The 15,888-nt window shown below is 40.4% G+C and overlaps 1 protein-coding gene across 1 annotated transcript; it reads left to right on the top strand.

Annotated features, from left to right (window-relative positions):
• The first annotated feature begins 3,766 nt into the window (after positions 1-3,766).
• Positions 3,767-4,657, top strand: LOC135701085 (general odorant-binding protein 45-like). The gene is made up of 2 exons (XM_065221798.1): positions 3,767-4,535; positions 4,599-4,657. The coding sequence occupies exons 1-2, from the start codon at positions 3,767-3,769 to the stop codon at positions 4,655-4,657; spliced, it is 828 nt and encodes a 275-aa protein (XP_065077870.1).
• Positions 4,658-15,888: the final 11,231 nt, after the last annotated feature.

Raw genomic sequence — 15,888 nt, 5'->3', positions numbered from 1 at the left:
GCGTATTGAGAGAGTTCCGAACTAATATGAACACCATACAAAAGGACATTATCACCTGAACAACTTTGCTGAAGTCTGTAACCTTCTATATGGCCAGGATTTTGAGATACAGCTTATATAGCAAGCTCATATGCACACTAGCGCTGCTTAGTGAGAGAGTTCTGAACTAATATGGCCACTAGACTGATGCAAAATTTGACTTTTTCGCTCCACAGTGCTTAAATGGTTTCAAGTCGGGTCCTGATTAGCCTCCCAAAGTTGCAACTCATTTGGTTAGAAACAGGCTTCGCACAAGCCATTTGAAGTTTACATGTAAATTACTATGGGAAATCTCAACTGTTTGTTCATTGCCTTCTAGTCTTTTTCCATATTGAGCTACGAAACAGTTCGATAGCCATTATTATAGAACATTTTCTCAGCTACAACTTTGCTGAAGATCGTTTCTACGTAAAACGAGACAAGAAAATGTTATTAATTATTTAAGAGATTGATAAACTTATGACATGATCAAGCAGCTGCTCTGTAGGCAACACTGTATTTTGCAGTGTGACATAGTAGCCATGATTTTTGTGTCCTATTCAATGCCCCAGAAACACCAATGTTGCCTGCTGAGCAGTTGATTGAGCATGATCATAAGACATCAGCGCATTGAACCATTGATAACTTTCGATCCTCGCATTTAATCAAAAAGTAGTCTTGAGCAAAGTTGTAGCTGGAAAAAAATTCCTATAAGTACAGTTGAAAGCTTTTGAAGCAGACCGATATGGTGAATTATTAGATAGACATGAACAAAAATCTTGGTTTCACCATAGTAATTCCCATACAAACTTCAAATGGTTTGTGCCATCTCAGTTTCTCACTAAATGAGTTGAAATTTTGAGAGGTTAGTCAGGATCCGATTTTAATTCGTTTAAGTATTGTGGAGCGAAAATTTCAAATTTTGCATCACTCTAATGGCCACCATCCGAAAGGACTTGGTCACTTGAACAGCTTTGCTGAAGACAGTAACTTTCTATATGGCCAGGATCACAGAATATTCTATGTTGGACCTAAGATCCATTTATTATAGTAACATAAAAGTGAAGCGCCTCTAGCGGCGCAAAGTTCACGTTCGTTCGTTGTCGTTCGATATGGCATGCAGGCTGTTCGGCCCGATTGCCGGTCTATACATTGCCTCCCGTCCTACCTGAGCGTTCATGTCGCCGATGACTATTTTAACGTCCCGTTGCGAACAGCCGCACACTACTAAAAAGTCATGTAAATTTCGGTTCCCTGAGACCGACACATGTAAGCGGGCCTTTTGACATAAGAATCAGTTGAAAGAAACGTGAAAATCAATTCAATCAAACGTTCTCTTCGTCGACTAGCTGATGTTTCGGTTTGAGAACACTTAATTTTACACGAAATGTTTGTTTACGTTCTATGATTTACGTCCAATATGGATTACGTCTCGTGTAAAAGTAGTTATTTCTAAGTGTGCGCCGTACACCTGCTCCAGCTGCGCATAGAACGCTTCTTTCTCGTCGTCGGGTCTCCCTTCGTGTGGGCAGTGCACGTTGATGATGCTGCAGTTGAAGAAACGGCCCTTAATCCTCAACTTGCACAGCCTCGCGTTGATCGGCTGCCAACCAATCACGCGTTGGTGCATCTTACCCAGAACTACAAAGCCGGTTCCCAGTTCGTTGGTGGTGCCACAGCTCTGGTAGAAAGTAGCCGCTCGATGCCCGCTTTTCCATACCTTTTGTCCCGTCCAGCAAAGTTCCTGCAGTGCTACGACTTCGAAGTTGCGTGGTTGAAGTTCGTCATAGATTAATCTATCGCAGCCCGGGAAGCCGAGTGATTTGCAGTTCCATGTTCCGAGTTTCCAATCGTAGTCCTTATTTCCCTTGGATTCGCGACATTGTGTATAAACAACGGCTTCATCATCAGAGACCCTTTCGTGTTAGAGCAAAACATGATTGCGAACCATTTTTTATCCCCTTTCGATCCCGGCATTGTTTTCTGAGACATAAGATCTTTGTGGAGTTTTTTTTTTCGTAAAACAGTTTTGTTTCATCGCATTTGAACACTTGGTTAAGACAATACTGAACACTTTCAATTAATCATATAGTCGAGCAGTTTTGAGATGACCTTCTACCAGAGATTTTAAAGAAATTAATTAACAAATGGTATCGATTTCTGGCCTCTACCCGTCGTTCACTTTCCGGAAATAACCATATTGTATAGTACTTGACAGTTTTTCTTCAACCGATGGTCGCCATCTTGGAGTTCAAAATGATGTCTGGTATCGATTTCCGGACTCTACTCGTCATCCCCTTTACACACACCATCCAAAACGACTTGGTCACCTGAACAACTTAGCTCAAGACAGCAACTTTCTATATGGCCAGGTTCTAGAGATACAGCTTATATAGGAAGTTCACATGCACACTAGCGCTACGTACACTGATAAAATTTCAAAGATTGTTTTTATGTGTCCCACACATGAATTTTTGCAATGTGATCAACAAATGATATTTATGTGTCGGACACATACTTAACCACACATACTATTCATTTGACTCATAAATTTCATGTGTGCTTCTGGGTGGATTCTGTTTATGTGTGGTCACATGAAAATCATGTGGAATTTCACATGGAAATTCGTCAATAAAAATGTGTGGAATTTTTTGAGTGTAATGGGAGAGTTCTGAACTTATGTGGCCACCATACGAAAGGACTTGATCACTTGAACAACTTTGCTGAAGACAGTAACTTTCTATATGGCCAGGATCACGAAATATTCTATGTAACATAAAAGTGAAGCGCGTCTAGCGGCGTAGTTCCCAATTAAAATTATGGTGACAAAATCCAGGTCTGACGCCATTTTGAAATCCTTTATGACGGTTTTCGGATACAGAAAACCTTGGAAACACAGTCAAGTACCCCACAATTTGGGTATTTTTGAAATCAGGATGACGTTTAGAGTCTGGAAATCGATGCCGGCCGCCATTTTGAAATCAAATATGGTGGCTTCTGGGTAGGGAAAAACTTAGAAATTCTGTCAAATACCCCTCAATATTGAATCGGGGTAACGTTTAGGGACCAGAAACTCTTGTTTGATGCCATTTTGAAATCCAAGCTCTAAGCACAACGAAACGAATAAAAAAAAAATAGCCGAAACAGCTTCACTAACAGTTACATTAGGGGGCAAAATAAACGGAATAAGTCGATAAATCGCATTCCCTTAATTTCACTTCTTGTGAAATAATTCATTAAGTCTGTTCTTTCATAATTTTAGTAAAAAAAAAGATTCAAACATTGGCGTAGCTAATGAGGGTGCCAGGGGGCCAGGCCCCCTCCAGAACTAGCTAGGCTCCCTCCAGATAAATTGTCTAGCTACGCCAATGGGTTCAAATAAAAAAAAAAAAAAACAAACAAAAAACAATTCCCTTCCTTTGATCCCTGTAGTACGCGTAGATCTCACCTGACTGACGCATAAACAAGAATTTTCATTCCTGGTTCGTAGGTTTACAAATAAATTAGATAAACATATTTATAAATAAATAACGTTTCCATAAAACAAACCTCAACGTGACTTTTCTCAGTTTCCCGTATCGCAACGGTCGACAGGGGAGGAAATTCCATGGTAAACAACCCTCCAAATAATGCAATACGTGACTGAAGGCACCATAGCGTCTCAAGCGTGAACTCTTAAATGGCCGCTCAATTGCATGGCTGCTTACAGTTGTGTGTTGACCGGGAATACAGAAAACATTGAACAGAAATGCAGCGATTCGGAATTTTCCTGGTGCTCCTAGCCCTGACAACCATCGCATTTTGCGACCACCATAAGATCGTCCTAAAGAGCCTTCAAAGGGCTAGTAGAGAATGTACCCTATATGGTACTACGGACCAATGTCTTGCTCGTTGCACAACGTTGATCACTCGGGACTGGAACGACACAGTTGGAATTCTTTCAGTTTACGACCGTTTCTATAAACCGGATCCTAGCGATCGATGCAACAGCAACCGTACCCAGAGATGTCTGCATGCTCAAGAGTTGACGGCTACTCCGGACAGGGTGTGCCTTCGAGCGTCTGAGGCCGTGCAGTGCTACCTGGATCAGTTCGGTCAGGTGATCCAGGATGAGCCAAAGTTCGTACGCACTACCGCTTTGCAAAAACAGCAGATCATTAAGGATTGTGGAGCCATGCTCGGTCACTCAGAGGAACGGATGCAGGAGCTGTTGGCGGATTCCGAGTATCTCCTACAGGAAACACGATGCCTGTTCCGGTGCTATCAGATCAGAAGTGGAATGTACAACGACGTGCAAGGGCTTAACATGGAGCGGTTCTACGTTGCGTGCGGTGGATATGAAGATGATTTCAATCAAAGTGCGGCACAATGTATAGCCGACGTGCGGAATGTAGTTCCCTGTGACAAGTGTACGCTGGCCCAAAGGATGACCATGGAATGCATTGGAAATCGATACGATCAAACGATAACCAATGGGGATAGTACAAACAGGGCAACGGACAATGGTAAAATTATTGGTGAGTAACATTACTTGATTCCACGTACCACAAGATGATTATTGTGTTTTTATTTGCTTACAGTGATTAATCAGGCTAATCAAAATGTAGATTATGTCAACAACACGCTGAACTTTGGTTAATAAAAGTTTTGGTAGGTAGCGACTGTTTTTTTCAACAAAAGTAAATACATAAATTGTAGAAACAAATCTAAATAAACACACACATGTGTACACTACGCAGAGAAAATCCTCATGATAGAAACAGAGATAGCATCATTATGCAAAACGAAACATTCCTTAGGAGAATGGACAGGATGACCCTAGGAGTGCCAAGGAGAAACTTCAATGACTTCTTGGTAACGATTAAGGTGAAAGAGACCTAGTGAGTAAATGAAAATTTCAAAAATGGTTATCTCAGACATTTCATTTCAGATTGGTAAAAGCTCTCATCGTGTTAAAATTAAGCACAAAACGACGAATCCAAATTTGAATGAAATAATAAACGAAAACATCGACGAGTAATTTTTGCAATCTGAAGTGATGTCTCGGAAATAACCATTTTCATATTTAAATTTGCTCACATTCACCTTAAGCAAGCATTTTTCTACTTTTTTTTCTTGTCTTATTTTCTGTACTGAGTAGCAACGCTACCGATGCTAGGGAGGCAGCTCCAGAAAATCCCGACGCACAGTGGGGTATTTATTAATTCTAGCTGGCCAAAAATATTTAGCCACTCAAACTTGTCACATATACATTTTTATTCAAGGATAAAACATTTTTTTGGTAAAAAAAAGGGTGGAGTCGTATTTTGGAGAGGAGCGGGTCATGTTATAATGATGTCTTTTTTTTTAATTTGTAAGTCGTTTAGCATTTTTTAAATTTAGTTATCGTCAAAGGATGAAATGTTGGGAACAAATAATACTTTAAATATAAAATATAAAAAAAACACTTACACCTGCGGTCAATAAAAAAGCACCAAAGGGCAAATTTTGTTAATGTAACCAAATTTGACATGCTTTACTTTGTTCTGTTATGATCAATTGAACTGAAATTTGGCACAGAACCACAAATATGCTGAATTTAGCGCGAACAAAAGCCTTTTTGAAACTTTTTTGAAACTCCTGCCGGAAATTGACAATATGGTTAAAAATGCTTAAAATAATAGCATTTTTTAAATTAGAGATATTTCAAGATTCTCATTTTAAATTATTTTTCGTACACGCAAACTTCACCATAGTTTGGTTCTTCATAACAATTTCAGCTTAATTGATTATAACAAAACGAAATTAAATCATGTAAAAGTTGGCTAATTAAAATTAAAATCCGCCTATGGTGCTATTTTCTTGGCCGCAGGTGTAAACATTTATAAGAATATAAAAAATTGAAGATTTTTTTTTTACGTTTTAAAATCAGTCTTTGTGAAATGAGTTCAGCAAAAAAAGAACAAGATATTTATATTTTGATTTTGAGATTTAAGGTGAAAATTAATGGAATCCACAAATGGCCGCTAATTTTTGGCGGCACAAATTTAAGAAACTAAAAGGATTTCGTGTGCCAAATTATAATCGCTCTTTTCCTGCACTAGAGCATACATGTCATTACAGTTTCATGCACGAAAACTTTGAAGTTTCTGAGATTCGTGCCGCCAAAAACTCGAAGTGATAAGGCAAAATAAACAAAATGGCGGCCATTCATGGATTCCATCATCTTTTACCTTAAGAAAATGCTCATATTAAACCGAGTATTATACAGCAACAACATATTTAACAATTCAAAAACAAAAACAAAACAACTAGAAAAAAAAACAAATGAAATTAAACGAAAAAAAAATGTAATTCCGAATTTGAGAACACATTTTCCTTGTTCACTAGAAACGTCTGTTTCATATGTTTCTTCCATCTCTAATTTTTCCAGCCGATCTTCGCTTTCTCGGATGAGATCCTCTGGGAGTAACATTTGCAATGTTTCTGTCGTCAATGCCTTTGACTTTTTTTGCGGGATTTTTCTTAATCCTAAAAGAATATTTATTTACTTTCACGTATGATAATCATTACGTTGTTTACCTGTGATTTCAGGATCAGAACTAAGCAGCAGTCTATTCAGTGCATCCATGTTGCAAGCCTGTCTTGAGAACTTTCTGGAAAAATTTTGGCGGTATAATCTTAAATATTTGTTTCTCGATTCTATAGCTTCCTCTGACAGCTGCCCTATTGGTAGCAGTGCATGTTCTATAGCAATGGTACTGTGGATTAAAATTTTATGCAGAGTTGGAGTCATTGGATACCACGGATACAGTCGAACGTATATCTCCGCTGTTTCTTGAGTAAATTTTCCAAATTTTTTCGTATCAATTTTAAAACCACTAGCTAGTGTCTCCAATATAACTTTAAGCCGGTAGATCAAATTAAAATCAACACCTGTTATTTGAGCAGCGGTTTCCGGATCAGCAAGGAATCTTCGACTAGTGTTTCCATCATTCGAATTTCCAAAGCCTGGTTTTGGAAAATCCACAAGGAGTCCCAATGTCTGTCTGAAGTTTTCTTGAATGTGCTCTTTTCTTTCTTTGACGATTTCCTTTTCATTGCCAGTTAATCGCCATTTTTTGATCGGCAACTTGTAAGAAAGATGTAAAATTGTCTCAAAAATACGAATCCTGGCATGAAGAATGGATAATCCGAATTTAAGCGAATTTGTGTTGATTTCCTTTTTAACGCAGGAGTGCCCGATGTACAAGCAGCACTCCGATAAAGTGCAGCGTTCAATCTCAGGACGCTCCAAGCAGACATATGCTCAAATGGTGAAGGCTGCATCAGCCGTCCAAGATGCAAACCAATTTTCGATTTTGTCAGCTGAAGAATCGGACTCTGACTCATCCGATGAAGGTGATTCTACGGTGGTACACGCACCTTCAAAAATGGACGGATCCTCAAAAAGAAAATGCCCCTCCCCGAAAGTGCGCCGTAAGAAAACTAAAGTCACCTCCAGAAGATTGGCAAATTCCCAGGGTAATGGGGATGAAAAAACGAAACCGAAGGCTCCTGCTGAACCAATCCCTGGATGCAGCAGGAATTTTCCACCATTGCCCAAAAAAGATAAGAAAAATAATAAAGTTGCTCCTCAAACTTCTCAAAAGAAATCCAAGTCCGAGCGAGGTTTGCTAGATTTTTCGGACATTGTGGAATTCATTTTAAATATGTTCAACATACAAGACCCTCTTAGAAGCTTAGTTTCTGCCTTGCTTCCAACATTAGAATCATATCTTAAGCAATTGACTGTTTCATGGCCCCTCCTTGCATCAATCATATCTTTCGATGGATAATTCGTCGAACGAGGTTGAAGATATGATCACTGTGCTACAGTGGAACTGCCGTAGTCTAGTGCCTAAACTAGACTCGTTCAAATTTTTACTTCACAATTCTGATTGTGATATATTTGCTCTCTGTGAAACATGGCTTTCTTCCGATGAAGAACTCAACTTCCACGATTTTAACATTATACGCCTGGATAGAGACGATTCTTATGGAGGAGTACTTTTAGGGATCAAAAAGTGCTACCCTTTCTACAAAATTTCCCTTCCTGCTCTATCAGGCGTCGAAATCGTCGCTTGCCAAATAAATGTGAAGAACAAAGACCTTTGCATAGCTTCAGTTTATGTTCCACCAAGAACCTCCATTAGCCGTAGTCAACTCTGGAATCTAGTTTCGATTCTTCCATCCCCAGTATTAATTCTGGGTGATATGAACTCCCATGGTACTGGGTGGGGCGATCTATATGATGACAATAGAGCGGCTATTTTTTACGATTTATGCGACGATTTCAACTTGACTATTTTGAACACTGGTGAAGTGACACGTATAGCAAAACCTCCGGCTCGAGAAAGCCGACTCGACATATCTTTGTGTTCAAGATCGCTATCATTGGATTGTCTGTGGAAGGTTATCAATGATCCCCATGGTAGCGATCATTTGCCAATCATCATTTCAATTAAGTGTGCCCCTCACTCTGCAGAACCATCTCGGGTTCCATTTGATCTTACAAGGAACATAGATTGGCATAAATATGCAACGGCGGTGACAATCGGTGCCGAATCAATAGATACGCTTCCACCATTGGAAGAATATCGATTCCTCGCCGATTTGATTTACAAAAGTTCACTGGAAGCACAAAAAAGAAAAGTTCCAAGTGCGCCCTTTAAAAGGAGACCAGCCACACCTGGATGGGACGAAGAATGCACAAAACTGTATGTAGAAAAATCTGATGCTTTCAAAGCTTTTCGTAGACACAAAACCTCCACTTACTTCGAGGAATATTCAAAGCTTGAGACAAAGCTGAAACAATTAATCAAAGCAAAAAAACGCGGTTATTGGCGCAATTTCGTCGAGGGACTCTCACGAGAAACCTCAATGAACACCTTGTGGAGGGTGGCTCGCAACATGCGTAACCGCTCATCTTCTAATGAGAGTGAAGAATACTCCAACCGATGGATATTCGATTTCGCTAAAAAGGTCTGTCCGGACTCAGTTCCAGCACAAAATATTCTTCGAGAAGCGTCTCCTAGCGGCGGCTCTCTGGATAGACCATTCTCAATGCTGGATTTCTCTATGGCTCTTCTTTCATCGAACAACTCCTCACCGGGAAGCGATATGATTAAATTCAATCTTCTGAAAAATCTCCCAGGTATCGCTAAAAGACGCTTGCTAGATTTATTCAATTCCTTGCTAGAAAACAACATTGTACCGCCTGAATGGAGGCAGGTCAAAGTAATAGCCATTCGAAAACCTGGCAAACCAGCGTCTGACCATAACTCATACCGTCCGATTGCTATGCTTTCGTGCATTAGGAAATTGTTGGAGAAAATGATCCTTCGGAGACTCGATCACTGGGTCGAAACAAATAACTTGCTATCAAATACACAGTTTGGGTTCCGCAAGAGCAAAGGAACAAACGATTGTCTAGCGCTGCTTTCCACAGATATTCAACTGGCCTTTGCGCACAAGGAGCAATTGGCTTCAGTATTCTTGGACATTAAGGGGGCTTTTGATTCAGTTTCCATTGAAATTCTGTCAGACAATCTGCACAGATGTGGACTTTCCGGAATTTTAAATAATTTCTTGTACAATTTGTTGTCAGAAAAGCAAATGAACTTTTCCCTTGGACAACTGACAACTTCCAGAATTAGCTACATGGGTCTGCCCCAAGGCTCATGTCTCAGCCCTCTTCTTTATAACTTTTATGTCAAAGATATCGACAACTGTTTGGCAGAACAATGCACGCTAAGACAACTTGCAGATGACGGTGTGGTTTCCATAAGAGGTCCACATGCCGTGGACTTGCAAGGACCATTGCAAAGTTCCTTAGATAACTTGTCTTCTTGGGCTAGGAATCTAGGGATCGAATTCTCGCCGCAGAAAACTGAACTGGTAGTGTTTACTCGAAAGCGGTACCCAGCCCAAATGCATCTTAATCTTTTGGGCAGAAACATTACTCAATCATTGTTTTTCAAGTACCTTGGGGTCTGGTTTGATTCAAAGTGCACTTGGAATACCCATATTACGTATTTGAAGCAAAAATGTCAGCAGAGGATCAACTTTCTCCGTTCAATTTGCGGCACATGGTGGGGTTCTCATCCTCCAGACCTCATAACGCTTTATAAAACAACTATTCTCTCTGTTCTAGAGTACGGCTCTTTCTGCTTTCTCTCGGCAAGAAAATGTCACCTAATAAAATTGGAACGAATTCAATATCGTTGTCTGCGTATTGCTCTTGGCTGTATGCACTCAACGCATAACATGAGTCTCGAGGTTCTGGCAGGAGTAAAGGGTGTCCACGATGAAATTGCCACACACAAAATTGATTCGCAAAATTCGAGTTTTCATCCGATTGCCATCAAATTTTCAGGGATTGAGAAATAACTATTAAACTTCATTTTACCATTTTACTCGTATTTTATTTACAGTCCATACGCAAATGCCCGCACCTTGGCCTTAACCCCGGCCATAAGATTCTGCACAACCTGTGAATCAACCGTTTTTTGCATGTAAACCCATACTTTCTTCAGTTCCTCGACTGTCTTCACTACCTTAGGTCGTTTAAGAAGGTGCTGCTTCATAATCGCCCAGTACTTCTCGATGGGGCGGAGCTCCGGAGTGTTGGGAGGGTCGAACATTTTCGGCACGAAATTGACCTTATTGTCCGCATACCACTTCAGCACGTCCTTGGAGTAGTGGCATGAGGCCAAATCCGGCCAGAAGATTGTTGGGACGTTGTGGGCCTTCAGGAGAGGAAGCAGCCGCTTCTGGAGGCACTCTTTTATGTACACCTGTCCGTTCATCGTATCCTGGGTCACGAAAGGTGCACTCCGCTTCCCGCACGTGCAGATGGCTTGCTAAACCAGGAATTTCTTCGCAAATTTGGACATCTTCTGAGTGCGGACATGCTCCGGAACGCTGAACTTATCCTTGGCCGTGAAAAACAGGTTGCCGGGGATCTGTTTGAAGTCGGCCTTCACATATGTTTCGTCGTCCATGATGCAGCATTCAACTTTCGTCAGCATGTTGAGGTACAACTTCCTGGCACGGCTTTTGGCGGACTTGTTCTGCTTCTCGTCGCGATTAGGGGCCTTTTGTACCTTGAACGTTCGAAGCCCAGCCTTAGTTTTGGCCTTCTGGACAAAACTTCGGCTTAGGTGCAGCTTCTTAGCCACATCCCTAACGGAGGCGTTCGGATTTCGGTTGAAGGCCCCAACTACGCGGTTTTGATTTTTGGTGTTGTACGGAATACTTTTTCCTTCACTTCTGGGCTTCCGATCGGTGGTCAACCGTTCCTCGAACCGCTTAATCACTCGCGACACCGTGGAATTCGCGATTCCCAACGTTTTAGCGATGGAACGATGCGAGAGATCCTTGTTCTCGTGATGAATGCGCAAGATTTTATCACGCACGAGCTGTTCTTTCGACTCCATTTCCGCGAGTTTTGATCACAGGACTTTAAAACTTGCAGGATGTAAATAATGCGCTATGAACTAAATCCACCCAAATTTTCATTAAATTCTACCCAACGGTTAAAAAGTTAGAGCAATTTCATAGTGTGGCAATTTCATCGTGGACACCCTTTAACACCCCTCCAGAACCGTTTCTGGGAGCTCTCTCTCAGAATACTAATCAAATGCGGAGTGACGAACACACTTATAATTGCAAATTTTGAAGAAATTCTTGGGCTGAATTCACAATCTCGATTTATGAGAATCTACCACCACTACATATCGTCGGATATGTGTCTTCCTTGTTATACTCTAGACCGTGCTCACTTCACCAATCGCAGTTCTTCAATTGAATATGATCTGTCCATGAAACAAGTGATTAACGGGATTCCAGATCAACTTCGAACTATTATTATCCCGCGTATTTTTACTGAAAAGTACCAACACGTCAATTGCGTAAACAGATATTTTACAGATGGGTCTCGTCTCAGTGGATCCACTGGCTTCGGTGTCTTCAATGAAAACTCTAGCGCCTTCCGCAAACTCCAGGAACCTTGTTCCGTTTTTGTTGCTGAGCTGGCAGCAATCAACTTCGCATTGGGGATGATTTCCAACATGCCCGCAGACCATTACTTCATCTTCTCGGATAGTCTCAGTTCGATTGAGGCTATTCGGTCGATGAAACCAAGTAGACACTCATCTTATTTCCTTTCAAAGGTAAGGGAGCAGATGAGTGTACTGGTCGAAAGATCATATATGATTACCTTTGTATGGGTCCCATCACATTGCTCAATCCCAGGCAATGAGAAGGCGGACTCTCTCGCAAAGGTGGGCGCGCAGGAAGGCGAATTTTATGACAGGCAAATTTCACACGATGAATTTTACCATTTAGTGCGTCAGAGTACCCTTTCGAGTTGGCAAACCGATTGGGACAATGGAAATCTTGGACGGTGGTTACATTCAATTATTCCTAATGTTTCTTCGAGAGCGTGGTTTAAAGGCTTGGACTTAAGTCGTGACTTCATTCGCGTGATGAGTAGACTTATGTCCAACCACTACTCGCTAGATGCTCATCTCAATAGAATAAACCTCGTAGACAGCAACATCTGTCGGTGTGGAAACGGTTACGATGACATCGATCACGCAGTTTGGCAATGTACGGATAATGACGCCGCCAGAGAGCGACTTTTGAATACCCTTGAGCAAGGTTGCAAAGACTCATTTCAGCTAAAACAATGTTTTTCTAAATTATGAAATAATTAGATGCCATGATCAAAATTTGAATTGGTAGGATACAAGAAGAGGTTGCAAAGAATGTGTTTGACATATTAAACCTGTTTATTTCACTTCATGAGAGTCACAATCAGCGATTTTTCACAAACTCACTCACTCACTCACTCACTCACTCAGCGATCAGCAAATCGCTGATAGTGACTCATAGAAAGCAAATTTACAGGTTTTATGTTTCCAACGCATACTTTGTAACTTCTTCTTGTAAGTTACAAGTAAAACATGCCATCATACCATCTTTTGGTTTTATTATTCCGAAAAACAATATTTTAGCTGAAATGAGTCTTTGCAACCTTGCCCTTGAGGCCCAAGGAAGACAACCCTATGTTCCTATCAGAGACGTGTTGGGAACTCGCGATATCTGCTATATGCAGTCGGTTTATGTGTTTCTTCAAATGTCTAGTATAAGAATTTAATTCCTTTGTCTTTTGTCTCTCTTTAATAGTTTTTGTTTGTCTTGTCCCCCCGTCTCGATGAGTCTCATCGTCGCCCACTGGTCACCATAGCCGGTCGAACTCCAGACGAAACTAGAACCGCACTACTATTCATACTGGCGACAACGCTCTGATGAGACAACGAAACCTTACCCCCAAACTCCTCCCCTGATCCTATCCTTCGACAATGTACCTCTCTAACCTCGAGTAAGCCGCGAGTATTCGGCCCAACTCCTACTAGACATAGAATTAAGTGAATTTTGTTACAAACAAAGAACAATGAACTATCGGCTCCGTAAAGCTAACGCGATTGAGCCTCCCAAATAAACGAACTAGTTAAAAAAAACGCCAAGATTATTGAATTCCTTTGAACTTGCGCCACATATATAACATTTCATTGTTGATGTTGTTTCAGTTGCATCAGCATTACACACTTTTCCATCAACCATAGTGAGCATAAAAGTATGTCTAATAGTGAACTGCTTGCCATTTAATGCAACGTTTGTCGGACGTAGCGAATTAATTGCATTTTCAATATATCTGATCTCTTCATTAATTACCTCAGATGATTCCTTGATGCGGATTGGGCGACAGTAACGAGGTGAAGATGGAGTTGGGTTTTGCCAAACTATTTTTGCATTCGATCCACAAACTGTTCTTAACGGTACAAACGAACTTTGGAACATACTCGTATCAGAATCGATATCGTTTTCAAATTTTTGTTTGTATTGAGCTTGGTGTGACCCATCACATCCCCATTTGCAAATAAGAACAAGTGATCCACGTTCTTGTTCATCTAACGGTTCCAAAACTTCGTCCAAATATCGAAAGAGGCGACTTGTAGTGAGATCCAGGTTGCTTTGTAATGTAATTCTGCGTCTAATTATGCAGAAAAGGAAAACAAAAATTTCATATAATAAAACAAGATATACCAACAAACTCACCTGTTTCAGTGACAGTATATTCTTCTTTTGCTGGGTAGCATTCACGTTTTGCTTTTCGGATCAAACTGTAGCATGGATGCAAAGTTTTATTGGTGTTACGAATAATTTCATATTGTTTGCGTGTAAGATCAGCCTCGACAAACATGGCTAGAGCTTGGAGTGGAGATAACCGATTTGCAGCTTTTTTCGGATTCCTGTAAAATGCTTGCCTGTATTTGGTAGCCCGCTTAGGTGAAGCCATAATATCTCCTAAAACTTTAGAAGCATCTTTCTTTCCAGATGAGTATAACGCTATACGAGTAGCGTAGCTCAGTTCAGCAGGACTAACGGTTCTTATCAAATCTTCTGTTTTTCTTCTTTTACTGCGTTCACTTGATTCATCGAAAGATATTTGAGGACGACCGGGTCGTTTCAGTGGTCGTGGAATCTCAAATGTACCTTGTAACCAATCATTGTTATCATGCAGGAACTTATCGACCTTCCTGAAAGCAGACATCCATCTTTGCTTGAATTGTGTTTTCAATTTTGCAATCTTTAGCGTCAATGCGCGTCTTTCTTCTTCCGAATAATCATAAAAATTCAATAGATAGTTCTCTATATATATCAATTTCGCATTAAAATCTAGCTCCTGTCCTTGCATTTTGTCAAACAAGTGGCGACGAGAAAACATTTTTATACCAGATGAGCCTACGATAATGATGCAAATAATTAACTTGGAACATATTGATTTTTATTTTATAATGGATGATTTCTGGTTTATTTTAGGCTCATGCACCATATTCACTTGAACATGTGACAAGAAGGAACCATAATACCCTTTATCTGGTTCTTGTTGAATCCAATTCGATCCAGTGGTTGCTGAGAAGCACGTTGCCAAAAATTGTGACACACACACACACACACACACACACACACACACACACACACACACACACACACACACACACACACACACACACACACACACACACACACACACAAACGCGTGCGCACCTGGTGCAAATATGAAACAAGAAAGAACTTGCTTAAAAATATACCTGAAAGGCAGCCCATGACCCCCCGTCCCCCCGCCCCTCCCTCTCACAAAACAAGGCCTTGACCGTCTAGGTTACCGCCATACAATGAATGAAAATGTCGATAACTGCATTTGTGTCCATTTTTGATAAATTTACCTATATGGACAGGTCATCTTCATTTTCCTATTTCTCGAAAGATCGCAAATAATCGCAGCTAAATTTTTGCTATAATCTTCTATACACATGTACATATAATGCCTCATATACGACTTCACAGGATACTACAGGATAAGACAACTTTTTTATCACAATATATTTATTTTATAGTTTAAATAACACTTAAAGACAAGATTTTCATAAACTGCTTCTACGAAGTCAACACTAATAGAAATAAGCTGATGTCATGTGGAATAAATATTTCAATACCTGCTTGATCACTATCCATTTTTGCAAATTAATGTGATTATCCCAACAACAAGTAGAGACACGAAAACAATGGCACTGAGGAACGATTTTTTCTAACAAACCAACACGATTCAACAACAGGCAAGTTTGAACTGATGCCACAACGCGGTCAATTTAGAAAGAGAAATAATGAGTACAGGGCATTGTTACCCTACTTCTGAAGTATACAATGCATGCATTCAGAATTTGTTTTGGCTTATTTTGAGAAATCGACTTTTGGCCAGCTAGCGTAGAACAAATACCT

The sequence above is a fragment of the Ochlerotatus camptorhynchus genome, unplaced genomic scaffold, assembly GCF_037179485.1.
Source record: "Ochlerotatus camptorhynchus isolate MF236.1 unplaced genomic scaffold, CSIRO-AGI_Acam_v1.1 ptg000149l, whole genome shotgun sequence".
Classification (NCBI taxonomy): domain Eukaryota; kingdom Metazoa; phylum Arthropoda; class Insecta; order Diptera; family Culicidae; genus Ochlerotatus; species Ochlerotatus camptorhynchus.
Note: the sequence above shows the minus strand (reverse complement) of the source record. Positions and strands in the feature narration are given on the sequence as shown.